The sequence below is a fragment of the Tenrec ecaudatus genome, chromosome 7 (genome assembly GCF_050624435.1).
Source record: "Tenrec ecaudatus isolate mTenEca1 chromosome 7, mTenEca1.hap1, whole genome shotgun sequence".
Classification (NCBI taxonomy): Eukaryota; Metazoa; Chordata; class Mammalia; order Afrosoricida; family Tenrecidae; genus Tenrec; species Tenrec ecaudatus.
The window spans coordinates 7,561,604-7,588,793 of record NC_134536.1 but is presented as its reverse complement, the minus strand read 5'-3'; the positions used below and the strand labels follow the sequence as shown (position 1 = coordinate 7,588,793).

Below are 27,190 nucleotides of genomic sequence, written 5' to 3'. Positions count from 1 at the left end.
GGCTGCGCAAGGCCCGTTCCGAGCGGGCAGGTCCCAGAGCCCGGGGCGCTGTGGGTGCCCCTGGAACACTCTTCGGGAACCCGAGCGGGTCGAGCGAACGACGCAGGCTGCTGGCTGGCAGGCAGGGGAGGGCCTGGTGCCCGGCGTGGCCGTCCGGGGGCGCGCGGCCGGGACGCGGGATAGGGGCCCGGGGACGCGGCGGGCGGCGCGGGCGCGGGGCCCGGGGGCGGGGCGGGCGGCGGGCGGGGCACAGTGGAGGCGGCGGCGGCGGCGGCGGCTGTGGCGGCCACTCGCCGGGTGCGCTCGCCGGGGTCCGCCGGCTGGCAAGGAGCGCGGGGCCACCATGCCCTCCCTGGACGAGGCGCTGCGCCAGGCGGGCGAGTTCGGGCGCTTCCAGCGGCGCGTCTTCCTGCTCCTGTGCCTGACAGGCATCACCTTCGCCTTCCTCTTCGTCAGCGTGGTCTTCCTGGGCCCCCGGCCCGACCACTACTGGTGCCGCGGGCCGAGCGCCGCTGCCCTCGCCGAGCGCTGCGGCTGGAGCGCTGAAGAGGAGTGGAACCGCACGGCGCCCGAGGCCCCCGAGCCCCACGACCACGGCAGCTGCCAGCGCTACCTGCTGGAGGCGGCCAACGGCAGCGCGGGGCAGGCGGGCGCGCTCAGCTGCGCCGACCCGCTGGCCGCCTTCCCCAACCGCTCGGCGCCCCTGGTGCCCTGCCAGGGCGGCTGGCGCTATGCGCAGTCCCACTCCACCATCGTCAGCGAGGTAAGGGCGGCCGGCGGGCAGGCGGGTCCCGCGGGGGCACCGCAACGGGAATCCCACCCTAGTGGGTGCGGCGAGGGAAAGGCCTGGGGGACTGTGTTCTGGGAGAGAAGCTTTGGTGATCTGAGGGCACTCACGCCGGCCAAAATGTCTGAGTTCAAAGCCGCCTATGCCCGGCCCGAGCTGTGGGGGCCACTCCCCGGTGCAACGCACCTCCCTGGCGCTGTCCGGGAGCGGGAGGGGAGGTAGGCTGGGCAGAGGAGGCCCAACGCTGGCACGAGCCACGTGTCCACAGAGGGCAAAGGAAAGCAGGCTTGAGCCTTTGAAGGCGGCACCGCTTTTGCCATTGAGGACTGACGGACACACCAGGAGTGTGTAAAATTCAGGGGACAAAGGTCGAGAGGCTCCCCCCGGGCAGGGATTTTGGTAAAAGCGCTTTGGGGCAAAGCGCAACGTTGGAGGGAAGTTGGGCAAGAGTTGGGGTGAATTCCCAATGTTTCCTGCTGAGAATTCCCAGGTGCGCAGCGGGAGGACTTAGGAGTCTGTGACTTGACCAAATGTTCCCCACGTAGAGTGGATCCTACTTTCAGGGGATGGCAGAGTGAGGGAGAACCCCACTTTTTCTTGGCTCTCTTTGGGTAGGCAGTGTACCTGGGGGTTGGTGGTTACGGAGCACCTGGTCCCCGGCGGTCAGCCAGGTCTCTACTTCCGCACCTTTGCGGAGATGGAACTCTGCATCCAAGCGCTGTCACGTTTGTGCTAATGAACCGAGAAAGATTGGGATGGACAGGTGGGCACCTCTGATCCCCGTCAAGCATAGCTTGTGCTAAGTGTTTAAAAACATTGACTGCCCTTAGCTTTCCACCTGTTGTCTTATTTTATTGTCATTTCCAAACATATTGTAACACCTGTTGGAACAGTGGGAAAGCATGGGCTTATCCACCTGTGACCAGCAGGTCGATTTCTGACCCATGGGCCCGCCAGGGGTTCCAGGGTCCAGCAAACTCCGCAGGGTTGGCAATGTCTGTGATCTTTCCGAAGCAGAGCTGGGAGCACTCGACCAGGCGTTGGGAGTGCCTTTTCGACGATCATGCACTGTGTTCTGGGGGCTGGCTCCCTGCATCTCTCTCCACGTGGGGTGTCCATCTTCCAGCTGGTGGGCTGCTGTTTTTGAATGCCGTGTGTGTGTGTGTGTGTGTGTGTGTGTGTGTGTGTGTGTGTGTGTTGGGGTTAGTCCACTATTGCTTGGTCCCATGCTCAGTCCTCCAGAGAAAAAAACCGCCTGAAACCTCCAGTGAGAAAATACATGTATTATGGGAGTCTATGATGGCATTGAATCCCCAGGGAATACTGGGGACGGCTTTCTAGACTGTGGTGGTCTTACGGTCAGGGATTTCATACATGGGCAGGGGTGGGCTAGGCTAGGGACCTTGTCAACTGAACTGCCCTTCCCTAGGGTGCTTTCTGCAAGCTCCCCTTGCTCATCTATTCAGAGGACGACTGGTGGTTACTCCCAGGTAGAATAAGAGGCCTTACTTACAGACCGGGCATCTGAATTTTGAAGACATGAAATCCCTGAAGGAAGAGTGAAACTAGCCTTATAAAGTCACTCTCTCACACACACTTGGTAGGGTCTGTCCAATGTGCCCGGTTGGGGACATCAAAGAAAGTCAATACAGATATTTTAGAAGCTCAGTGTTCTGGGATGGTTGCACGCAGGGACAGGTGGTCTTAGAGGGGCCTGGAGCTCCAGGAAGTCGGAGACCAGGGATCTGGCACTGTCTCCAATGAACGTGGCTCTCTCCACAGTGAATTAAGGAGGTGAACCAAGCCCTTTCTTTCCTGTGGCATAGTGGGTTACACTGGTCTGATACCCAAGAGCAGTTTGAAATCACCCGTCAGTCGCTCCGCAGGAGAAAGGCAAGGCTTTCTACTCCACTAAAGAGTTTCAGTCTTTGAAACCCACAGGGCAGTTCCAGACTGTCCAATAGGGTCTCTGAGTGGGAGTCGACTCAATGGCAGTGAGTTTGGGGGTGATTTATATATGTATTTAGACCCTTGCCAAGGCCGTCAGTGTCTTCCCCGAGGCTGGCCCTGATCACGTCACTGACCCTTCAGTAAGCTCAGAACTATGATCAAGACTCAGTGTCCTGCTGTCCAGGGCTCACCACTTCTCAATCAAGCTGGCCGAGCATACTGGAGAGTTTTACTTTGTGGTTCCTCCCAACTCCTTGGCTTCTTTGGGTTTTGTGTGTGCTTCCCATCTGGATCCTTAAGATGAAACCCACAACGTCAGCCATCCCCAACAGCCCGTTCTCCCTCTGAGTCTGGTGAGGTGAACGTCTTAGTGTTTGGGGGCTTCAAATTTGTTCCAAATGGTTTTTTAACTCTTTCGAATTGTCAACGCGATTAAAGCAGCTATGTCTTCAGTTCACACTGGGTGTCTGGACTATTTTTCTAATAGATTCGAAGGCTGACATTTTACTCCTTGCAAGGGTTCACTGGGTGAGTTGAAGAGGCAGAAGGGCTGACCGGAAGGCAGAACACCCCCATCTGACTGACTTCACCTGGTGCCGTTGTGAGGGTGGCCGCACTGTCCTGGCCACGTGAAGCTGGAGGGGCTAGAGAACCTTTGATGTCCCACAGCTCCTGTGTGGTCAAAGGGGATTCAGATCAAGGGTGTTTTGGGTTCCCAAGCATGAAGCCCATGGCACTCACATTTCAAACCCACAGGGAGCTTCCTGGTTGAACTTCCCAGTTCATTTTGTTACCATCATGGTATTCTGATCAATGCGACAATGGTTTCATTTCAATGCTTCCCTCTTTTGACCTCCCTGCGTGTTGCCACCCAGGGAGGGAGCCTGGCCCTCCGTTCAGTGGGAGTGCTTCTGTGTTCTCCTGAGGTGTGAGACCGAGCTGGTCATTTAAGCACCATCTAACCTCTTTCTATCTGACAAAACGAAACTGCTCTGGTTTAAGTCAGAAGGCGATGTTGGCTGTGTATGGATGGGTAGCTTCCAGCCAATGCTTCCACATGCCCTTCTTCATTTCTCTCAAAGCCTCTATATTTTTCGCCTGCCTTGAGCCTCTCCAATGCGGACAGTCCAAATTCCGGCATCTCAGCCAGATGCAATGCTGAGCAATGAGTCTGAACCCTGCCCCCAACACCCCAGCCTCACACCCAAATGATTTCAATAGTTTTGTCATTTCAGCTTGTCCAGGGAAGGACGCTTTAAAACAAACGCAGGGACTTTTAAAGGTTGGTGGCATAGCAGGCTACCCATTGAACTGCTAACCAGTTGGTCAGTGGATTACGCCTACCATCCCCTTTGCAAGAGAACGATGAAGCTGTCCAACCTTGTGACGAGTTAAAGTCTCACACACCCACAGAGGCACCCGTGCTCTGTCTTTTTGGGTCTATGACTTGGAATCGACTCAATGGCAGTGAGTTGTTTGTTTGTTTGTTTAGTAAGAGGGTATCATGGGTGGAAAAAAATCAAGCCACAAAACACTTCCCAGTTCTCATGAGGAACCCACCTGTAGAACACCTTTAAAAATAGAGCAGATGGGCCTTGTTTTTCTTTCCCAGCTCATTGTTCCCCTCCCAGATTAAAAGGAAAGGCCATTTGAGGGAGGTAACTGCCCTGCTGAGGGGAGCGTCTGCTGATGGGTTCCCAGGCTTGTCTGCAAGCTTCGTGTATCTCTGCTGCTTCTCACAACCCCCTTCCAAGGCCCACAGGCAATTGGTGGGCCAGCCCCCTGGCATCCCTGTCGCCATCACTCACCACCTGACCATTTCTCAAACACGCAGTTGTCCTGTCTAGGTGCTGGACAAGAGAGTCTAACCAGACCTGAGTTTAAGTCTGGGCTGAGTTTCTGATATGCTGTGGACACTGGAGGAAGATCTTCCTTTTGCACTGATTTTATTTCTAATGTTTTCCCCCTGAACTGTCACATGCTTCCCTCTTTTGACCTCCCTGGGTGTTGCGAATGGTTCATGTGCTCACCTGCCAAAGGAAATGCTTGGGTTCATGTCTGCCCAGAGGCACCTCAGAAGAAAGGCCTGGTAGTCTTCTTCTTAAAAACAAACAAACAAACTAGCCATTGAAAACACATCCCTACTGTGACATCCATGGAGTCACCATGAGTCAGAGATGACTTAATGGCAGCTTGCTTCTGGTTCCTCTATTTCGCTGAAGTCTACATGTTTTATTAAGGCCTCCAAGAATGACAACCGCATTATTTGTTTCCTATTTCATTAATGTCTCCTCTTCATTACTTGCTCCAGTTTGTCTGAGGTTCTTTTTGTTTGTTGTTTTTTTAAAAAAATTTTTTCTGAGGTTCTTTTTGGTATGCTTTTTCCAGTTGAAACTGGATGCTCAGCTCAATGATTTTTCCAGCCTTTCTTCTTTCCTAGGGAAACACGTAAAGCTATATGTTTCCTTCGATGTACGGCTTTGGCTGCACTCAAGGAGATTTGACATGTGTATTTTAAATAGGATTCCACCCTCTGTACATTTCATCTCGGTGGCTGTGCCTTTTCTGACCTGTGATTGATTGATTGTTTATAAATTCAAAATTTTAAAAATCATTTGATTGTTTTTCTAATTTAATTGCAGTAGGGTGAGAGAATGTGGTCTGTGTGGTACCATTCTTTGACTATTATTGAAACTTGCTGGGCAGCCTTGTCAGAGTGTACTCAAGACAGTGTGTGGTCTCTGGTTATCCGACACAGATTTTATTTTGAAATAACCACAAAATCTAGTTGGCATTGAGTCAGTTTTGACCCAAGATAAATCCTTGTGTGTCAGAGTAGAAATCCATGTGTTTTCACTGACTCTTTTTTTTTTTTAAACAAGCTTCTGGGTGGACTCCAACCTCTAACCTTTTGGCTAACAGCGGGATGCAGTAACTACTTCACCCAGGCAGAGACCCAGCAGGAATTTTATATCCAAATATTGGACATTATGTGTCCATGGTACTATTAAAATATTCTATTATTTCTATTACCTTTTAATCTGTCTAGTCTCTCAATTATTAAAGATGAGAATTGAAATCCTCCGTGATGTTGATGGATTTGTCAGCATCTCCTTATTTCTAGCTGGTCCTTTGAGTCATCCATGTTGAACAAATGTCATTAGACGGGCAAGTTCTCAATATTAATTTAGAAGTGAAAACTCCAGAATGTGTTGGACCTTTCATTGTGGTGCAGGGACCCATTGTTTCAAAGTTGATTGTGTCTGACACTGTATGGAAAGCATCAGTGGCTCTAGCTTGCTGCTGATTGGACAGGAGCTAAGGATAGCTCTTTCCCCTCCGACATCACAGCCTGACTGAGAGTGTCACACTGAGGCAATGAAGGATGGAAGGGAGCTGGGTGTGGAAAGGGGTGCCTTCCACTGACTGGACAGAGGTGAAATCAGGTCAAGGCCCATGAGCCTTGACCATGAAGGTTAAGTAGGTCCTGTGATTGCGTTCTTTCCTCTCCATCATCATTGTACTCTGGCTGTTTACCACGTACTTGAGGGAGCAGTGGTCAGGGAACATTCCTAGGTCCCACCTACAGGATTGGAATTGGAGGGTCAAGGGTGGGGGCAAGAATCTTCCTTGTTCCCACATGCCCAAGACCATGCAGGTGGTCCAATGACCATGTGTGGAGAGATGCTGGGTGGAAGGTCAGGTTCTTTTTATTTTTTAATTTTTAAACTTCTTATTGTGAATTAGATGAAGGCTTACAGAGCAGGCCATCGATCTTACATTCACACACGTTTTGTTTCAACTCAATCATTGCTATCACTCTATGTGCCGCCCCCTATTGTGAATTCTCCCCGTGTTTCCTGTTCCCATGCCTTCTCCTTTCCTAACCCTTTCCATTGTCTTCTCGGGTAGATGCTGCCATAAGTGGCTGATGATTCTATCACAGGGTTAAGTTCAATTCCGGATGTGAAGGGTGACTGAGGGCACCATCTCATAGACCCCACCAGTTTCTGTCTGACCAGTAAGCCTGGTTTCTTTGATAATTTTGAGTTTTGTTCTGCATTTTTTTCTCCCACTCTATCCAAGACCTTCTCATGTGATCCTTCTCAGAGTAGTTGATAGTGGTAGTCGGGCACCATCTAACTCTTCTCGTCTCTGAGTCATGGAGACAGATGTTTGCTTGATCCATTGGGCTGCTTGTTTCTTTTATCTTTCATTTCTTTTTGGTTTCCATAACTCTTCTTTCCACTAGACGGGGGAGGACCACGGAGGACCTGAGAGCTTTTAAGTCCCCGGGTACTACTCATCCATGCATGATGTAGAAGATCCGTACAGGGGCTTGGAGTGTAGAATCTCCTTTGAGGGATATGACCTGGAGCAGGAGACCTGGTGGGAAGGACAGGGCTTCTGGTTCCTCAGAGATGCCATTTTAAAGGGCTGGCATCCATTATGCCATGGAGACTTTTTTTCAGTTGTCCTGGCTGAGTGCTCGCAGGGACAGCTGGGCACAGGTCTGGGGGCCAGCAAGGGCCTGGCTTCAGAGGTGGGCACGGGCAGTGCTGATCCCTTCAGCCCATGGCAAACTGAGCAAGCACCACTGTGCTTTCAGTACAGCATAAAAGCCTCCCAAGGCCCTGCCCCATTTTCCTTTCCTAAACCCTCACCCAAAGAGGAGTGCTATTCCTCTCCTGGGAGAAGACAACCGTGCTTCAAGATTCTTGGTGCCACTTTTTATGGTGACAAATGGCCGGAAAGCCTGTCAAGTAACAGCTAATGTGGTTTTATCTGCCTGAGAGATCTTCCACACAGCCTTCAAAGGATTCCAGTGTCCTGACTTGTCTTCTCTGAGCACGTCATAAAATAACACTGGGCCCGTTATTTGGAGTTTAAAGAGAAAAGTAACAAGGAAGGCAGTTTAGGGACTTGGGGAAAAACGACTATCTTATTTTATGGAATTAATTCGTGTATTGTGTGTTTTTGCAGACAGGCCCAACCTGTCGTGAATTTCCCTAAGCGCACTACACCAGTACTGTCCCATGTTTATAACTTCAGCTTCAAATTTTACCCCCTGTCCAATGGATTTCATTAAACCTTCGCCTCGGGATAGCCAGAAATGCTCCTAGGGTGGCCGGAGTTTTGGCTTGTGCACTGTGGACATGTCATCAGGAGGGAGCGGTCCCTGGAGAAGGACGCCATGCTGGGTAAAGTCCAGAGCAAGAGGAAGGCCTCCCTCGGTGAGGGATGGATCCAGTGGCTGCAGCAATGGGCTCAAATAGAACAACTGAGAGGCTGGCTCCGGCCCCGGCAGTGCTTTGCTGCCTTGTCCAAAGGGTTCTGCTTTCCTTTTTCTCCAGCGCAGGGAGGATCGCTTTGTCCTCTCTGGAAGCAGCCTTCTCCCAGTGGCTGCCACCAGGCCTCCTCCATTCATAAACCAAGCGCACTGCCAGCAACTCGACCCGGACTCTCCATGGCCTTACAGTACAGGGTAGAACTCCCCCTTTGGGTTTCCAACACTTTTAGATCTTTACAGGAACAGACAGCCTCATCTTTCTCCCGCAGAGCCACCGGTGGATTCGAACCACTGATCTCTCACGTAGCAGCTCCATGGGTACGGAGCCCACTACACCACCAGGGCTCCTTCCTCAGCCCTGCGGAGAATGGACATTCTGGCACCTGCGGGGACATGGATGGACCTTGAAAAGAGAAACCAAGGAGGCACAAAGGGACAAATATGAAGCGTCCCCACCTGCATGAAATGTTTAGGAGAGGCAACTGTACAGACCCAGGAAGTGTATTAATGGTTTCCAGGGACTGGGTTAAGGAGCCCTGGTGGCGCTGTGGGTGAGGCATTAGGCTGCGGTTCTCACACTCCTGGGTGGGTTTTACGTCACAACATGGATTAACAGCAAAGCCTGTGACAGAAACGTTATCTCCCCCTCACCAGAGGCAATGGCATTAGGAAATGTTTAAGATACCGACAGGTTGTCATGTGGTTAGTTAGCTCCTGTTGTATCATAAAACCTCAACGCGAGTGTGGGAGGCAGCATCGTCTTGTGTCTTAGAAAACAGGGAAGAGGTAAAGAATGGAGCCCCAAAACTGGGTGAGAAGTTAAGATTTGAAAAACAAAACAGAAAACAATGAACACAACCTCACTGCCTTCGAGTTGATTGACTCATGGGGACAGACTTCCACTAGCTCGCCATCCTTGCAGCGTGGCAGTAAATTGAGTGTCGAGTCGTTACCTGTGCACTATGGAGTTGTTGCTGGGTGCTGTTGCATTGACCCTGTGTGCACAACAGAATGACCCACTGCCCCATCTTGCACCATCCTCACAAGAATTCCTCTGTGGGAGCCCAGGGTTTCAGCCACTGTGTCGATCCAGCTCCTTGGGGCCTTCCTCGCCTCTGTGCCCCTCTACGTTACCAAGCATGGTGTCTTGCTAGTTGCGTAATCTGGTGCCAATGTGAGGATGAGGAGGGCAGGGGTGGAGTCAGGCCTGTTAATTAGGAGATGGCCAATGAGACCTCAGTGTATGCGTGGCCTTCTCCTAAGGATTCTGGGAATTGCTGTCTTCTTCCTTGGAGGCGGGAGAAACTCTCTCTCTCTGCTCACACCCTGGGAGACATAGCAGCTAACAAGACACATGGAACTATGCTAGTGCCTTGAGTTGGAAAAGCCACGTGGAGACCCCTGCCAGCGTTGAGATGCTTCCACTTTCACGAGACCCCAAAGACTTCCAACCCACTGGCCTGTGATCTTCCTGCATTCAGCATCATTGCATGTGTTTTTGTGAGTCCGAAGAGGACTTTATAGATTGCTATTGGATATATGAGCTAATAATTTCTGGCTTATGGACTCGATCTGGACTTTGCTGGGATGTTTTCTCAATAGTCAATTGCTCTTATATATAAAGCTCTTTCTTATACAGCATGAATGTCTATGAATTTGTTTCTCTAGTGTAACCAGACAACACAGTGTCCTTCTCCAAGGACTGGTCTCTCCTGACAACATGTCCAAAGTACGTGAGATGGAATCTCGCCATCCTTACCTCTAAAGAACATTCTGGCTCTTTAGGCAGATTTATTTGTTCTTTTGGCCATCCACAGTACTTTCAATGTTCTTTGCCAGCACCATAATTCAAATGCATTGAGTCAGAACCACCAACTGCCCTGTGGGAGAGAGATGAGCCTTTCTACTCCAGTAAATCCACAGGGCAATTCTACTCTGTCCTCCAGAGTGGCGATGAGTGAGAATGGAATTGACGGCAGTGAGTTTGGAGTCACCCAGAGTAGGCCAGGTCAAGCCTTCTGTGAAATTCCCACCATAGTGTGGTGTTCTGGGCAAGAGAGCCGAGGGTGGCCTTTGTCAGAGTTGGATGGCTGGGAGCTGAGAGAGCCTGATATTGGGTGCTATCAGGTTTCTGACAGAGAGCCCACATCTCTGAGACCTAGCAAGGCTGCAGGATGGGCACCTTCCTGAGAGAAGACAGACACCAGGGCATTGGCAGGACGACACTTAGAGAAAGTAGCATGCGCCCCTTCTGAGGGTGGGAAGTGGGGTGGCTGATTCCAGCCCCCCTCCTCCCTGCCCCCTTCTCTCTGTGCGTGTTTCATCCCATTGCAGATGCATGTTCTCAGTGGGTGCTGCTGCCCTGCCTACGCACGGGGCGGATCTGGTGTCCCTGGGCTTCTGCCAACTGGCATCCCCAGTGACAGCGAGAGATGAAAGAAGGCATGTGCTCGAGCCCCACACAGCCAGGCCAGGGAGAGTGTAAGGCGATGCCTCTGAAACCTAAAGAGGGGACCAAGAGCCAGCCTCCCTTCCCAAGACGGATTAGGGTGGAAACCAAGTGCGTGCTTCTTTTAAAAGCAATGTTTTGTAAACATCAGTCGAGAAACAAGCTCTTCTTCCTGGTTCTCCAAAGGATGTTTGAAGTTCAAAGAAAACCCGCCCAAACTCTGTCCCTGACTAGATTCTGACTCAGAGGGACCATACAGGACCCTAGGTGACCGCTGTGGCCTGATGGCCTTGTGGGTTCTGAGTTGGGCTGCTAATCACAAGGTCAGCAGCTGGAAACCACCACCCGCTCCTCGGGAGAAAGACAAGGCTTTCTAGTCCCATAAAGCTCGACAGTCTTGGAGACTCACGGGGCAGGGGGACCCACTGTGTCCTAGCACATCCCTGTGAGATGTTTAAAGCAGCCATCAAGAAATCAAAGGAGGACGCATCGTGGTGGCCACATCTGCAGTTGTTAAAGTCTTGTAGAGCAAGGATGGCACACCGAGGACTGATGTGTACCTGACACACCGTGGTATTTCCTGTCACCTCGTGTGCGCACGAATATTGGACGGTGTATAAGGAAGATCACAGATGAGCTGATGCCCTTGAATCACGTCGCTGGCACAGAACAGTGAAAGCACCATGGACGGCCAGAACAAACAAATCTGTTGGAAGATGTACAGCCAGATGCGTGTTCCTTAGAAGCGTGGATGGCAAGGCTTCATCTCCAGCACTTTGGGCATGGTATCAGGAGACACCAGTCCCTGGAAAAAGACATCTTGTTTGGCAAAGAAGAGGGGCAATGAAGAAGAAGAAGACCTTCCAAGAGGTGGATGTGCAGGGTGGCTGCAACAATGGACTCAAACGTACCAATGGGAATGCTGGCCCAGGAAGGGGCGGTGTGTTGTTCTGGGGTCCAACGGCACCTCCCAGCAACAATGATTCTGAGAAATGTGCAGTGTGTGCATGTTACACGAAAAGCCAAACCAACTTCAAGCACAGAAAGAGCTGTTATGTCACGTAGTCAAGATAGCACAGCAGAGAGAGCAAAGATTCAGCCCATGGGACTTCACTGCAAAGCTCAGTCTCCGAGCCACCCCCCTGCTGCTTATGTGGCCTAAATCACTCAGCGTCCAGATTCACCGTCTCTCACTTCAAGGCCTGAACAACGACTCAGAAGCCCTTTAGCACCTCTTCCTTTGTGGGCTCTCAGCACCCCTTCCTTTGATGGGTGAGTTCACTGGGCTCATGCATATGTGGGCTTTTAAGTTTGATTAGCCATGTTCTGATCAAGGCACAGAGGGCAGGGGCCATTCGGTGGGTGATGTCTCAATTTCCATGAGAGTGGCCCATGTTCCATCCCAGGCCTGCACATCTTTTGTGAAGTCATTGTCCATCTGCCCCATGGCAGGGAGATGGGAGGGGCTGGCGTGTTGTGTGATGCTGAGCGAGTTTCAGTGGGACATCCAGACCGAGCTGGCCTAGGAGGAAAGGCCTGAGCATCTGCTTCTAGAATTCAAACCCTGACAACCTTATGGATCCCAGCAGTTCCATCTGCAACTCATATAGGGATGACTGAGGACGGGGCAGCATTTTATTCCATCAGGCATGGGGTGATCACAGGTCTAGGCTGACGTGGCAGTAGCCAACAGCAGCCAACACCATGAGGTGAGAACCAGTCAGCTCTCTAGCCCAGGGCAGCCTTGGGCCTAGGAGACTGTTGATGACACAGAGGCAGAGGCTGGTTCCCACTGTAGAAAGCACTTCTCCTCTGGCCACTTGAGAGGACTGGCCAGCACCTGATGGCCAGCTGTCACACACTGGTGACACTGAGCCATGTGGGACTGGAAGAGAAGGTGCTGTTCAAGGGCACTCAGAGGCATGCCCACAAACCGACACCACCCCCTACGCCCTGGTCTTTTCCCACTTTTGACTGTGGTATAAACATTACTTCTGTAACCATGATTTTAGTGTACCATCCAATGACATTAACTGTACTCACGAAGTGGTGGCCCCATGACAGCTACTTGTTTCTAAAACTTTTCCCACACCAGCAGAAGCTCAGTGCCCATGAAGTCGTAATGTCCATCCTCCCCTCCCCTGGAAATCGAGAATCTACTTCCTGTCTGTGCACGTATACACTCTTCATATTTCATGTTAAGATCACAAATGTGTTTCTTTTTGTGCCTGACAGTTCACTCGACATAATGCTTTCCCAACTGGACCCATAGGTCCCATCACGCCAAGGGGAGAAAAGGTGGAAGCTGGCCAGGAGTTCACCTTGTTAGGATCGCAGTCCATGCTCATGGAGGCAGCAGCCAGGAAACCCAACAACAAGGACTTGTTGCGTTGGATAAAGCTGCAGCACGAGACCTCTTTACAGTGTTGTATTGCAAGGATGCTACTTTGAGGACTAGGCACACCTGCCCCAAGCCACGGTATTTTCACTTGCTTCCTATGCATGTGGAAGTTGGACACTGAATAAAGAAGACCAAAGAAGAATCCATTTGTTTGACTGGTGGTGCTGGTGACGAATGCTAAAGGTCCCATGGACTGCCCAAGGAACAAACAGAGATCTGTCTGGGAAGAAGCAAGTCCAGAAGGCTCCTTCGAGGTAAGGAAGGCAAGACTTCACCTCACACACCTCGAACATGTTATCAAAAGAGACCAGTCCCTGGAGAAGGGGCACATCATGCTTGGTGGAGCAGAGGGGTGGCAAACAAGAAGGCGTTGTATGCGATGGACTGACCCGGTGATTGCAACAATGGGCTCAACGTAGGAGCAATTGTGAGGATGGTGCAGGACTGGCCACTACCCCTGTGTTGTGTAGGGTCTCTAGGAGTCACAACCGACTCTGCAGCCCCTCACGACAAGAACGGTGCTTTCAGGAGTAGCTGTGTTGAAGCATATAGCAGAACATCATTTCTTTTTAATGGCAGAATCCATTGTCTCGACATATACCTTCTTTTGTTCATCCCTTCATCTGTTGATGGACCCTTGGGAAGGCCATTTGCACTTGTTCGCTGTTGTGCTGAAGCTGCCTTGAACACTGGTGTCCATCTGTTTGAGTCCTTGCTATCAATTCTTTAGGCTACATGAGGTTTTCAAAAAGTGTATGGAAAAGCTCCATGATCTTGTCATTCAATTTGTCCATAATATTTTAGAAGCCTCTTCATATACCCGGAATTTCTGGGTCATGAGTGAAATAAACAATGAACGACACCAAGCCCAACGCACAGCCATTGAATGGGCCCCACTCAGAGCGACCCTGTAGGGCAGAGAAAAGCTTGCTCTTTCTCCTGCCGGTGGCTGGTGGCCTCAAACTGTTGACCTGGCGGTTAGCAGCCCAGCTCTTAATTGCTCAACTTAAATTCCACAAAGCGAGATTGCTCGGTTAAACATGAACTCTCAGCAGAGACGCGTGGCATCTGGAGTGCATTGGTCGGGATGACCCTGGCAGCTCCGCGAGGGGTCTACTCCAAGGGGGCCAGCTGAGGGAGAGCAGCACGGAGACTGTGGTGAAATCGCTCTGTGGTTTTGACAACTCCGAAGGCCAGGAGGTGCAAACGAGCACACGGCTGAAGAGAGGGCTTCAGTCCCGTTGGAGAAGCGTTCACAGATGAAGCCGTTGCCCTAAAGGAACAGCCTGTGTTTGAACAGGGACGTTTGTTATCGGTAACGATATGCTGCAAGGAATTGTGATGCATTTTGTAAACAGCGACTAAGGCAGACCAGCCCTGGCTCATCATCACAGGAATGCAAAATGAGTCTGAAGGCATGACTTTATTGCCATCAGTGGAAGACTAGTACTCTTTCCCACAATCAATAGTCTCGGGTGGCGCTGTAGTTACAGCGCATGCGCATGCCCGCTAACCCCAAGGACAACAACCTCAACCCACCAGCCCCTCCTCAGGAGGAAGATGTGGCTATCTGCTCGGTGACAAAGACAGCCTTGAGAGTCCCCTGGGCGGCTCCATTCTGTCCTCTGGGATTCCCCTGAATCGTAAATGACTTAACTGACCAGGGTGTGGGGGATCAGAACTCTGATTAATGAGCAGTGTTCAGTTCTTTTTTAATGGCAAGCTCTGTCATGAGATTTGTTTCCCCTTCCTAGATGTCTCATTTAAATGACTTTCTTCTTTTTCTGAGTAAACTAGGCTGTCCAAGTATAGAAAGATAAACTCAACCTATTGCCATCAAGTCTCTTGCTCCTGCTTGACAGCAACTGAATGGAGTAGCACTGTCCCATGGAGTCGCTGATGCTGTCCCCTGGACGGGGGCAGATGGCCACCGCTTTCTCCCACGGCTGGGGCTGGTGGGTTCAAACAACTGGCCTTCCACTTAGTGGTGGAGCCCTTTAACCACAGCACCCCCAGGATCCTTAAAAGATGCACGCAGGCTGTAAGTTCTTGTCCAGTTTTAATCACCCCATATTGAGCAAGGCGCTCTGGCAGGGCAGTGGTTCGGGGCTGCACCGCTGATGGAGGGTGGGTCTCAGCTGCTCCTTTGGAGAAATGCCTGGCTGTCTCAGGTCTGCTTGTCCCAGGGGCTTCCTCTGGGGTGGAGAAGACATGATGAAGGCACACAGCAACAAGGCCCCTGCCTGACTTTCCCTGTTTTCTCAGTCTCTCATCCTCTAGCTGAATTTCCTAAAGGAAACAAGCTCTGAACTACAAAATCTGTGAGCGCCCACCACCAACCCTGCCAGGTCGGTGTTCTGTCCTACCCACCTTCCTAAACTAGTCGCACCGAAAACCCACCCTTGCCCTTGCCCTTTCTGAGAGCTTTGGAGCAAAGGCTACTATGTGATCTGTGTATTTAATTTGTTGTTCTGGAAAAAGGATGTTGACTTTGACCGTAACTCTCTCATTGGCTTCTTTTCAGCCACAGACAGTCTCATATTTCTCCCAAGTTGCAGCTTGTGGGCTTGAGTTGCTGACGTGGTAGTTAACAGCCCAGCAGAGCCTTCGTGGAGTAAATGTTGGACAGCTAGCTGCAAGGCCAGCAGTTTGAGCCCATCCCGTAAAGATATACAACCTTGGCTACGCCATCTAGAGTGGATATGGGTTTGTACCGTAGGTACAGCAGAACACACATTTTCCAGTTTCTCATATGGGCTCGGGTGCTACTGTGGTGCTGGAAGCTACGTCACTGATATTTCAAATGCCCGCAGGGTCGCCGGGGGTAGACAGGTTTTATCAGAACTTCTAGATTAGAAAAAGAAGCTTAGTGGTCGACTTCTGAAAATTGGTCAAGGAAAACCTTATCAATTATAACAATGTTGTCTGGCAATAAGACTAGAAACTGAACCCTGTTGGTGGGAAGGCACTCAAAACACGCAATGGCCATGGTAATGGACTTGAGCAGACCAGAAATTGTGCAGGCCAGACAGCCTTTGGTTTTGTTGTGCGTGGGGCTGTCATGACTTGAAGTCAACCCAGCGGCAACTAACGGCCACAGCAGAAAGCCTCAGAAATCGGGCTTAGACCGTCCTCTAGACATCTATACCCGCTCTACATCAAAGGATGTCAAACTGGAAGCTTTTGGATGATCCCAGGGGTTGTACCCTCTTGCCCCTTCACCTCTGTTATCAGTTGTGTATCAGTTCCATGTAAGATTCTGTTTTGTGTATTTAAGGGCCCCTTTCTTTCCCCCTAAAAGAATGTTTATAAAACCACAGGGTAGACAATATCCAGATGTAGAGCTGTGTTTTAACCAAATCAATCATTGTAACTAAACATGTCTTAAACTTAGAGTTTCAAATGCCTTCTCCTCATTAGTTTGTGGGTAAAATATGTTCCTGGGGGAGGTGTTTGGGGAGCTTTGTCTTCCTCTTGCTCGCTCAGCTTCTCTCTGTGAAAAGGCAGATTTTAAAGTAAACTTGTGGCGTGGACTTGTGCTTTAGAGACTACATGTATCTCAATATGTGGCTCTTGCAGCATCAGGTCTTCTATCATTAGTTTACAACGAGCCAGTTCCCAACGAGACAGTTTCTCATGGAGAAGACTGGGAATTCCAGAATACTTCAATGTGCTCATGCCGAACCAAGAGACAATCCTTTAAACAGAACGAGGGGATACCGTGTGGTCTGAAATCAGGAAAGGTGTGCATCGGTGTTGTATCCTCTCACCGGTCTTATTCAATCTGTAGCAAATCATCGGAGAAGCTGGGTTACATGAAGAAGAAGGTGGCTTCAGGGCTGGAGGAAGGCTTATTAGCAACCTTTGATATGCAGACAGCATGACGTGGCTTGCTGAGAGTGAGGAGGAGAAGATCCAGGAGTGCAGCCTTCAGGTTGGATCACGACTCGATGTACAGAGAAGCCAAATCCTCACAACTGGACCTGTAGGTGACATCATGATACACGGAGAGAAAAGTGGACATTGTGAAGGATTTCATTGTGTTTGGCTCCCAATCACGTCTCACGGATGCAGCACTCATGAAATCAAACGACACATTGAATTGGGTAAATTTGCTGCACGCGATCTCTTTAAAGTGTTGAAGAACAAGAATGGTACTTTGAGGACTCAGGTGCGCCTGACCCAAATCATAGTATTTTCAATCATCTCATATGCAAGTGAAAGAAAACGGACGAAGAATTGCTGGATTTGATTCTAACCATGATTATTGTGCTGGTGAAGAAAATGGAAATTACCAATGACGACTGAGAACAAGCTTGTCTTGGAAGAAGTGCACCCAGAATGCTCCTTAGCAGTGAGGATGGAGAGTTTTTCTCGTACTGTGGACAAGTTGTCAGGAGAGAGCGGTCCCTGGAGAAGGACCTCATGCTTGCGAAAGCAGGACAACAAGGAAAAGGACAACCTCGAGGAGATGGATCGACACAGAGGCTACAACAGTCGGCTCAAACTTGGGGACAATTGTGAGGCTGGGTGCGGGACCGGGCAGTATTTCATTCTGTTGCATATAGGTTTGCTAGGAGCTGGAGCCAACATATTAGCACCACTTACCAACAACAGACCCTGATGGGACTACTGAAGGGCCTCTGCTGGTACAATGGTACAATGCTTGGCTGTTTCTAGAAAGGTACTAGTTTAGATGCACCAGAGACTCCTTCGGAGAAATATTTGGTGATCTGCTTCCATAAGAATTGTTGGTGTGGTTGTTAGGTACCATTGTGTCTGTTCCAATTCCTCGTGGTCCTATGCACAGCAGAATAAGACACTGCCTGGCCCTGTGTCATCAGCACTCACAAATGCTGTTAGGTCTAAGCCCATTGCTGCAGCCACTGTGTCCATCCATCTCCTTGAGAGTCTCCTTTTGCCACTGGCCGGCTGTTTCACCGGTCATCGTGTCCTCTTCTACGAACTGTCCTTCCTGATAACGTGTCCAAAGTACCAAGTCTGGCCATCTTTACTTCGAAGGGGCATTCTGGCCATGCATCTTCCAAAATAAATCGGCTCATTCCCTTGGCAGTCGTGATCTAGTCAGTGTTCTCTGCCACTCCCATAGTTCAAAGGCATCGGTTCTTTTTTGTCTCATAAAGATTGCTGGCCTTAGAAACCAAATGGGTCGGCTCTGCTCTGTGCTACAGGGTCAAGATGAGTAAAAAACGGGCTTGGTGGCACCTGAGTTAGTCCAGGTAGACTAGAGAAACAAGTCCACAGAAACTCATGTGTATAAGAGAGAGTTTTATATAAAAGGTAAGTGCACATTAAGAAAGCATCCCAACCTAGTCCAGTCCAAGCCCATAAGTCCAACATTAGCCCATATGTTCAACACCGATCTACAAAGTCCTCCTCAAATTCACAAAACACATGCAATGACGCCAACTGTAGGAGGAAAGCCAAGTCAGTGAATGTGTAAGCCTCTCAGCGCTGGCAGGAGTCTCCACGTGGCTTCTCCAGCACCCAGGGCTGCATTGGGGTAGGTCCATGCAACATCTCCTCAGGGATGTCTCACAGGAAATAAGCCTTGCCAACTGAGGCAAAGAACTAGCTAAGGCAGCCACACACTGGTCTGGCCACCAGAGAACAAGAAAGGCGAGGCTACCAAATTATTTTTCTCTCCACCTTTCAATTAATCCCACATGTGTTTATCAGCCAGATTGGCACAATAAACCTTAACTATCACTGCACCTAACAGCAACAACCACAAAAACATATGAGTGTTGACCTAAGGCTCCCTGAATCTGTTCTCGATGGACATCACCAGGGACAATGTGGCCATAGGACAGGGGAAAATGGTAGTGAGATCATTGAAGTGGTCACATAGAAGTGCCATGTCCTCAGTGGTGGACCACAGTGCAAGAGCTTCCCTGAGCAGGTCACATGGAATACATCTCGGAGGGTCCATCTGAACAGCCTTAGATAAGGTTTAATTAATTGGGTCCTCGAGTTTTGTGGTTGTACAACCAAGTGCAATTATTTGGTTCTACTGAGTGGGATTGTGGAGAAGCAAGCCAACCGTGCAAAAATATGCAACTAATAGGAGGGTTTCAGTAAAGAAAAGGCACCAAATTCCTTCTAAGAAAGGTCCAAAGGATAGGGACCCTATCCATGGCCCAGTGCATTGTTGTTGTTGTTAGGTGCAATCGATCGAGTCAATTCTGATGCAATCAGAATTGATCTGGTCCAAGAGAATGAAACACTTACCCGGCTGGTGCCATCCTCACCGTGGTTCCGATGCTTGAGCCCATTGAACCCATAGTTGCAGGCACTGGTTGGTCCATCTTCTCGAGGGCCTTGCTCTTTCTTGCTGCCCCTCCACTTTACCAGGCAGGACGTCCTTCTCCAGAGACTGGACTCCTCTGAAAACATGCCCAAAGTAGGTAAGAGGAAGTTTCACCGTCCTTGTCCCCAAAGGGCACACTGACCGTACTTATTCTAAGACAGATTTATTTGACCTTTTAGCAACACATCGATTCTTCTTCAGTGTCCTCTACCCAAGGTTCAACGTTCACAGGATCTGAGGTTACTGAACATATCATGGCCCAGCTAAACCCAATGGATTCGAAGTAGATATACTGTCTCTTTGAAAAACTAAAAATTCCTGTTGAGGATTTCTTCAGAAGCAACTCAATGGCAGTGAGTTGGGTTTTTGAGTTTCACTAAAATAATTGCTTGGTTGCTTCAGTGACTACCAATACCTCAGAATTAGCTGGGCGAGTTGGAGAAGATAGTTGGGGAAGAATCCAGCCTTTGGAACCACAGATTCCTAGTCGGGAAGCTCAGGCAAGATGCTGAGAGGACCTTTCTTCCAGGAAAACAGGATCACAGAGCCACCCTGGGTGGTTTTGATACGTGAAGCCTCCCTAGATCGGAATGCTCACAATGGCATTTGCTTCACTTGGAGCAGAGATCAGGTTTGAGCCTGATCTCTATCTTTTAATAGCGAGAATTAGTTTAAATATCTTATTAACCACATTATAGTGTGCCTCATCTACATCATTTTTACATCCTTTAGTGATTTAAAAGAATTTTTATGGCAAGATGTATTTTTATTTGACTCATGAGCCATTAATTCAGCTATTTGAGATTGTGTACTTATTCTTTAGAGTTATTTTGATTATTGGGTTTATTTTCGGTCATAAAAATGTAAAGGCTAACCCTGCTCCAGGTTCTTGAAATGCCCCGTCTTTAGCACCAGAGTTACCTTCCGAGGAAAGCAGTTATTGCCCCATTTTTCAAAGGAAGGAATTGAGACTGGGAATTGTCACAAAACAGGACAGAATGAGCGTTGGTGCCCCTCCCAGTGAGGGATACCCTCAAGCCAATGTGGAGGCCCCCTCCACCCACCTGACCTCACACAGGGTTCCCACCCTGCAGCTTGCTTCATCGCGGGGAGCTGATTGAAACATAGAATGCTGGCTCCAGTGCAGAATTCCCCATCCAGCTGGTCTGCTGGGGTGGCGGTGCTGGTAAGCTGCCCTAAAGTTGCCTCGTGGTGGCCCGTGCACGATGCAGAGAAATGGCGCCGGATCCTGGGCCATGCCCACCGTGGGGCTGGGACTGGACAGCCGTGATCCACAGGGCTTCAGTTGGCTGGTTTTCGCAAGCAGACCCACATCTCTTCTTTGTCCACGTTTGCCCGCAGGTTCCGCAGAAACCTATTTAACACCATGGCCACCCCCACGCATCCACTGACTCATGGCTAGTGGATGTGCAGAAGAGGCATTGTCCTCCTCATTGGCAACACGAATTCTGCCCCTGAACCATTATTTCCTGGTAGGTCTCGGAGGGGGGCGGTAGTCCAGAGTGTGCATCCCCATCAAGTGCCCAGGTGAGGCCCCTCCCGTGGGCCTGGGTACCACATGCTGAGAACAGCTGATCCAGAAAGAGGTTTGCGTGAGGCAGAGTTGTCCTCAGAAGCTGATTATGGTTGCTGTCATTGTTTCTAGGGGCCATCAAGCAGGTTCTGACCATAGCAGCCCTGTGCACAACGGACGGAAACACTGCCCGGTCCTGTGCGATCCCGTAAGCCCATGTTGCAGCCACTGTGTCCGTCCATCTCCTCAAGGGCCTTCCTCATTTTTGCTGCCCCCCCACTTTGCCAAGCAGGGCATCCTACCTGGGAACTGGTCTCTCCTGACAACATGTCCAAAGCATCTAAGAGGACGTTTCACTATCCTTGCCTCTAAGGAGCACGCTGGCTGTACTTCTTCCAAGATAGAGTTCTTTGTGCTTTTAGCAGTCTGTTATACTTTCCGTAATCTCCGTTCCCACTGTCCAAATGCACTGATTCTTCTTTGGTCTTCAGCGCTGATTAGAGCTTCACCTTAGACTTGAAGACCGTGCATCTCACCAGGCAAAGGTCGAGTGAAATGTGGTTTTCCTTAGAAAGTGCGCGTCTGTGCACGGGTGTGGTTTCTCCCATTCCGGTCGACTTGTCTGTACGACAGATGCTGCGAGATGGTGTGTTGCAAAACCACATTTCCTCAGAGGCAATCCAGGCTCCTTTTGCTACAAAATGAAGTTCAAGCATCCCAATCTGGCTTTAATACTTGCCCCGTGTACAGCCTGTTGACTATAGCCAAGGCTCTTTCTGCTCTGCCCAGGGCCCTCCCCACCCCAGCCAGGCAAGCGCTTGATCAGTTTCTTGAGCTGCTCACTCAGGGGCTCGACTTCCTCCTGTCGCGGGGAGCCGCGCCTTGTCCTGGAGTGCACGGGTGGCCAGCACCGTCGCTCCAAAGCAGCAGCCATGTTAGCATTCCTTTGTTCTGCTCGAAAGACTGCCTCCTGGTCTCCCTTTAGGTTCCCCTTGAGCACAATTAAGTGTTCTGGAATTCTCCTTCCTCCCAGCGCTATCCATACTTTGCTATGACCCAAACCATGGAATGGTTTGGCTTAGTCAAAAAAGCCTAAGTCAGCTTTCCTTCTGGCAAGTGGGAGGCCTGTGGAACCTTTCCTAGTAATGAGACCAACCTCCAGCGATGCTGCCGTGATTAGAAGGACAGAATGAATGTCCACCTCCACCTGCAGCTTGAAAACCGTGTTGACAGAGGTAAGAGAATCTCTGCCTCCCAGGAGCCCCCGCAGGGGACAGACAGGGCCTGCCCATGCGGACTGAGTCTACACTGTAGTGCAGAGGCCAGTGGAGGGTCCTGCTGGGAGTACCACGCGGTCACGTTAAAACCTTGGTGGCAGCATCTCTCTTCAGAAACTCACCAGACTGGGCCCTTGAGGTCTCCGTTCCTCCATCTGCGGGGAACCGGGGTGTGACACTGGGATTCTGGGAAAGCAGGTCCTGTTCAGCGCAGGACTGGGAATGGCACCTCCTGGAGATGCTCCGCAGGTTCCACTGTCACAGATATTGGCGCCTTGATGGGTTGCAGGTTGCCATTGAGTGCACTTCAGGTCGTGTTGACCCCACGTGGAGCAGAAGGAAACAGTGCTCGATCTCGCCCCATTTCCGGGATCACTGGGAAGCTGGAGTCCATTGTCACAGCTCCTCGGGCATTTTGAGTGTCTTCCAACTTGGGACACTCGTCTTCCGACACTCGCTCCGGCAACACTCGGTTGTGATCCCAAGGGTTTCACATCTCCTTCCTAATCTAGCTTGACCTGGAAGCCCCATTGAAACCTTCCTACCAGGAGTGACCCCGCCGGTATCTGAAATACCAGTGGCACCGGTATCTGAAATACCAGCCTCATCCACGGGGCAGATGAATGGTGGAGCAGTCTTAGCCATGGTCCGTTTTCCTGTTGCCGCACCAAAGTCTGAGTCAAGAAAGAGGCACACAAACCATCGAAGGGATGCTCCACTCTAGAACCTTCGTTCATTTTCACGATACATATGATTTTAAGACAATGGGGTAGTCTTGCACACAGGAGCTTGTCCTATTTTTATTCCAGCAGTTGGTGTTAAAAGCCGTAAGAAGAACTTAGACCTGCTTGAAGAGAAAGAAACCGTGGAGTGGCCCAAGAGCAAGACTTTGGGCTTTATAGCCATTGCCCTGGAGTCAATTCTAACTCACAGAGACGCCACCAGACAGAGTCAAATTGCCCCTAAGGTTTCCAAGATGGTCCTCTTGATGAAAGCAGCCTGCCATTGCTTCCTCGGGCAGAACGCCTGCTGGGTTCGAACTGCCCATCTTTGGATTGCAAGCCGAGCTCACGGTGCTGCCAGGGCTCTATGTGTTACATCAGTCACCAAAGATTTTAGAGCAAGCGTGAGGCCATATTCAATGCACCAAATTGGATGGACGCAGCTGAATTTCTAGAGAGGGATTGTCTAGTGAAGTCTACAAAATCTAGCAAGGAGGAGTCCTAGCACAATGGGTACGTGCTCAGCTGTAACCAAAAAGCCGTGAGGTCAAGCCCACTAGCTGCTTCGAGGGAGTAAGATGTGACTGTCCGCTCTGTAAAGATTGCAGCCATGAAACCCCTAGAGACTCTGCCTGAGAGGACCCATATGGGTCAGAATTTATCTCGACATGGGTTTTGGTTTGGGTTTAGTTTGTCACATAACAATGACAAGGGCATAAAAGATTTCAAAATGAGAGTTTGGGATGTTTGATGCACTGTGCACATCTGGCATCGTCCTTAGGTGATACAATCAGTTAATAGGATCAGCTGCAAACTGAACGCGTGCAGGTTCAGGGCCACCAGGCGTGGCTCAGAAGAAAGGCCTGGCATTCTACTTCCAAACATCAACCATTGATATCAACTCATAAGTTGGAATCAATTCAACAGCATCACGTTTCTCCAAGTAGAATTATTTGAAGAATGATCTCTTGAGCCTCACGAAGCGAAGAATGTGTATTTTGGCAAATTTGGAAAACTCTATTTCCTTGCCCCTGGGAGAATTATCTGCAGTACTGGGGGAGATGGGGTGTTTTAGAGTGTGGATTTGGGGGGAGGGGTCAGACAGCTGAATCCTGTCTCCTTTGCACCACTGACTCACTAGTATGTATCTCTCAGCTAGTGTCTGCATCTCAAAAAGATCAGAGGGCTGGTGTGGACCTTGAAGGGCTGTCAGAAGTTTGGATTGAACTAATGGAAGCAAGCAGGGGATCGAATGTCTGGCCCAGGTCATGCACTTAAGAAATGGTAGGCGTCCATAGAAATGAACGCCAGAAACTAAACTCAGAGTGAAGCCACAATGGGGCTTTCCCTGTGCATTGAGCCACCTAGACACCTGGGATATATAAGCGCAGGGGCAGAACTGGCCATCCTCAGATGACAAATTAACTGAGCCCTAGAGCTGGCTGAGCTGAGGTGCCTCCAGGTTCTGAAGCACAACTTGAGACCCTGGCATGTCACTATGGCCTTTCCTTCCAACATAGCGACTTCCCCGGGGAAGGACAAGTTGGGGCATCAGACCTACTCACTCACTCTCACTGCCATTGAGTCAATGCCAACACAACAACCCTATAGGACAGGGTAGAACTGCCTCTGTGGGTTTCCAAGACTGGAATTCTTTACAGGAGCAGAAAGTCATCTTTCTCCCATGTATCGGCTAGTGGTTTTGAACTGCTAACCTTGTGGTTAATGGCATGACCCACCATGCCCCAGGGCATCAGAAGGACTCGGGAAAAGACAATATTGGGCGGAGTGTGGTGGGTGTGTGCCAGATACAAGGTCTTTCCACATGGGGTGCTCTTCAGCGTTGGAGAGTGACGTTTGAACTGCACTTCAGGCCAAATAATTATCCACAATCACGACAGGGAAACAAATGCTTGCCAGACTGGGTTCTCCAGGTAGAGTTGAATCAATAATGCTCTTGTTCCAAGGTTAGCTGAGACTACCTTGAAACTCTCTATCATAAGACCTGGCCAAAACTCTCCTCAGATTAAACGTCTTCTCAAATCCCCTTTCCTGATCCTAATCAATTGGAAATGTTATGAAAATAATTCCATTGTCAAGTCCTACGTATTCTTGTTCTCAAATGCCAACTGCCAAAAGAACAGCCACTACCAAGACACAAAACCAACAGGAACACAGACACAACATTGTGGGCCAGAGGCCATCTGCACAGGGGACTAGGCTTGATTGCTGAGTGTGGGCTCAGGGACTCTTGTTTGGTTGAAGCCGTTAGCCCTTCGTAACCTGGGGGCAATGGAATGACGTATTCTGACAGTAGCTTCTGGTACATTTGTTTCTCTCCTGATGGAACAGCACTTAGTCTGGCGATAGGAATGACCTGCCTGTGTCTAATACTTACCCCGTGTTCACAGAAACATAAACTGTTAGAACAGGAAAGCACCGACCTTCACAATGGTTCTCAGTCTCTTAGTTGGATGTGTAGCAAGCAAAGCCCCGGCTCACAAGCTTTTGTGATGGTGTGTCCAAGTCACAGGCTCCTGGGGGGGCACACTCAGTTTGAGATCGACTCCTCAGTCTCAACAACCCAAAGGCATATTTAACCCACCCAGCAGCTCCTTGGGAAAGACCTGGTGGTCGGCTTCCATTAGGTTATAGCCAAGAAAACCCCCGGGAACAGTTCCCCTCTGTGCCCCATGGGGTCTCCCGGACAGCAACGAGTTTGGTTGTATTTTTCAGCGCAAGTCAGAAAGAAACAAACAGACCAGAACGCAGCATTTTCAATGTCCCTGAGGTTTGGGAGTTTCAGAGACACTCATTAATTGATACAGGACCCACGTGTAGGTTGATCTTAATATTCTGGAGCAGTCTGTTTCTACGGGTGGTGTTACATCAGGAAGATGTCATCGGAGTGTGTTTTTATTAGAAAACACGGGCTTTGGCAAACTTTAAAAGATGGACAGGTTGCACCATATTCCAACTAGTTTGTGAAAGAAAACTTTAGCAACAGCGGTTTCCAAGTAGAGAAAAAGTCTTACCAGGAATTTTGAAAGACAGAAGCTAAAATGTGGTAAGATGTGAGGACATTCTATCGCCCCTCTTCTTCAGGAATGTCTTCCTCAGGCTCTAGCACGTGGTGAGAATCCTTGACAATGCAAGATGATGGCCGCTAAGAGGAGAAAGCCTGGGAGGGACATTTAAGTAGCACCCAACTCCACAGCCTGCTCTCATCCAGAGGAGGTGGGGAAAGTGCGGGCTCCCTTTCCCACAAAGGGCAGATCCCCATTGCTGACTCATGGCAACCAGGTAGAACTTCTTCAGAGCATTCCTAGATTATAAACCTGGTGGGCCTGTGGATTCGGTGTCGGCCTGCTGAGGACAAGGTTGGACATTCAATCTCATCAGCCAGTCTGAAGGAAAAACACGAGGTCACTTGCTGCCATACAGGCCTCGCCGCAAAGCCCCGACATAAGGTTGCTGTGGGTTGGAATGGACAGTGGTGTCGGGTATTTGGGTTTGGAATCAAACTGCTACTTTTTCTCCTGAGGAGAAATTGGTATATTTGAATCACCAACCTTTTGGTTAGTAATTGAGAAGTGAGCGCTTCACCAGTGCATCACTAGGGCTACTTAAAGGGGAAGGAAGGTCCTATTTCTAGTCTCCTCAAAACGAAGTTGATCTCATGAAGGGCTTCCGGTTTGTGTCTCATTTGTTTGAATTTTCAATAGTTTTTCTCTATCTGTTTCGCTCTAGCTTGACACCCAACCTGCATTCCGATAATCGTCCCACTGTTCCAGCAGGTTCCTTTGGGGTCTTAGAATTAGCATCTCTTAAACACTGCTTTGTCTGTATTTCAGGGAAATTTCTAGTAACAAAAATACGGCCAAGTACTGTTTTCAGTGATCTTCTACACGATACAGGCTTGATTCCTGGGAAGAGCAGCTTATGTGTAACCACCACCCATCCCGGAGCGCAGGTTTGCATGTTGTGACGATCCAGACGGAGAGGCACGAGGAAGAAAGGCCTGCACGATGTGCTTCTGAACATCCGAATGAAGAGCCTGTGGATAACCTACACAAATGGAAGCGCATACCCTACTCCTGGATAGAAAGGTTTCATCGTGAACCTGCCCGTCCCATCCAAGTGACCTACAGAGGGGATGCAATCCTGACCCAGATGCCGTCACCATTCCTTAATGAGCTGGAAAACTAATCATGAACTTTATATGCAAAGGAATCCGACTCAAGAGAAGTAAAACCCGACTAAAGGAGTCCCAAGTAGGAGGGCTCATACTTTCTGGTCTCGGAATCTACACACAGCCTCCATCGGCAAGTTGGCCTTGTACTGATCCAATGACAGACACATAGACCAAATGAACAGAAGAAAATCCAACCCCCTGTGGACAGGTGATCTTCAGCCAAGGCCTGAAAGTCATCAAATGGGGAAGAAATG

General features: G+C 49.9%; 1 protein-coding gene across 1 annotated transcript in view; it reads left to right on the top strand.

The window, feature by feature from the left end:
• Positions 1-291: 291 nt before the first annotated feature.
• The window catches only part of SLC22A3 (solute carrier family 22 member 3), a 113,794-nt gene continuing 86,895 nt past the window's right edge, over positions 292-27,190 (top strand). Inside the window, exon 1 of the mRNA XM_075554293.1 lies at positions 292-763. Within this exon, the coding sequence (XP_075410408.1) occupies positions 344-763 (420 nt within the window). The 5' untranslated portion in view covers positions 292-343. The remainder of the gene's footprint in view (positions 764-27,190) is intronic.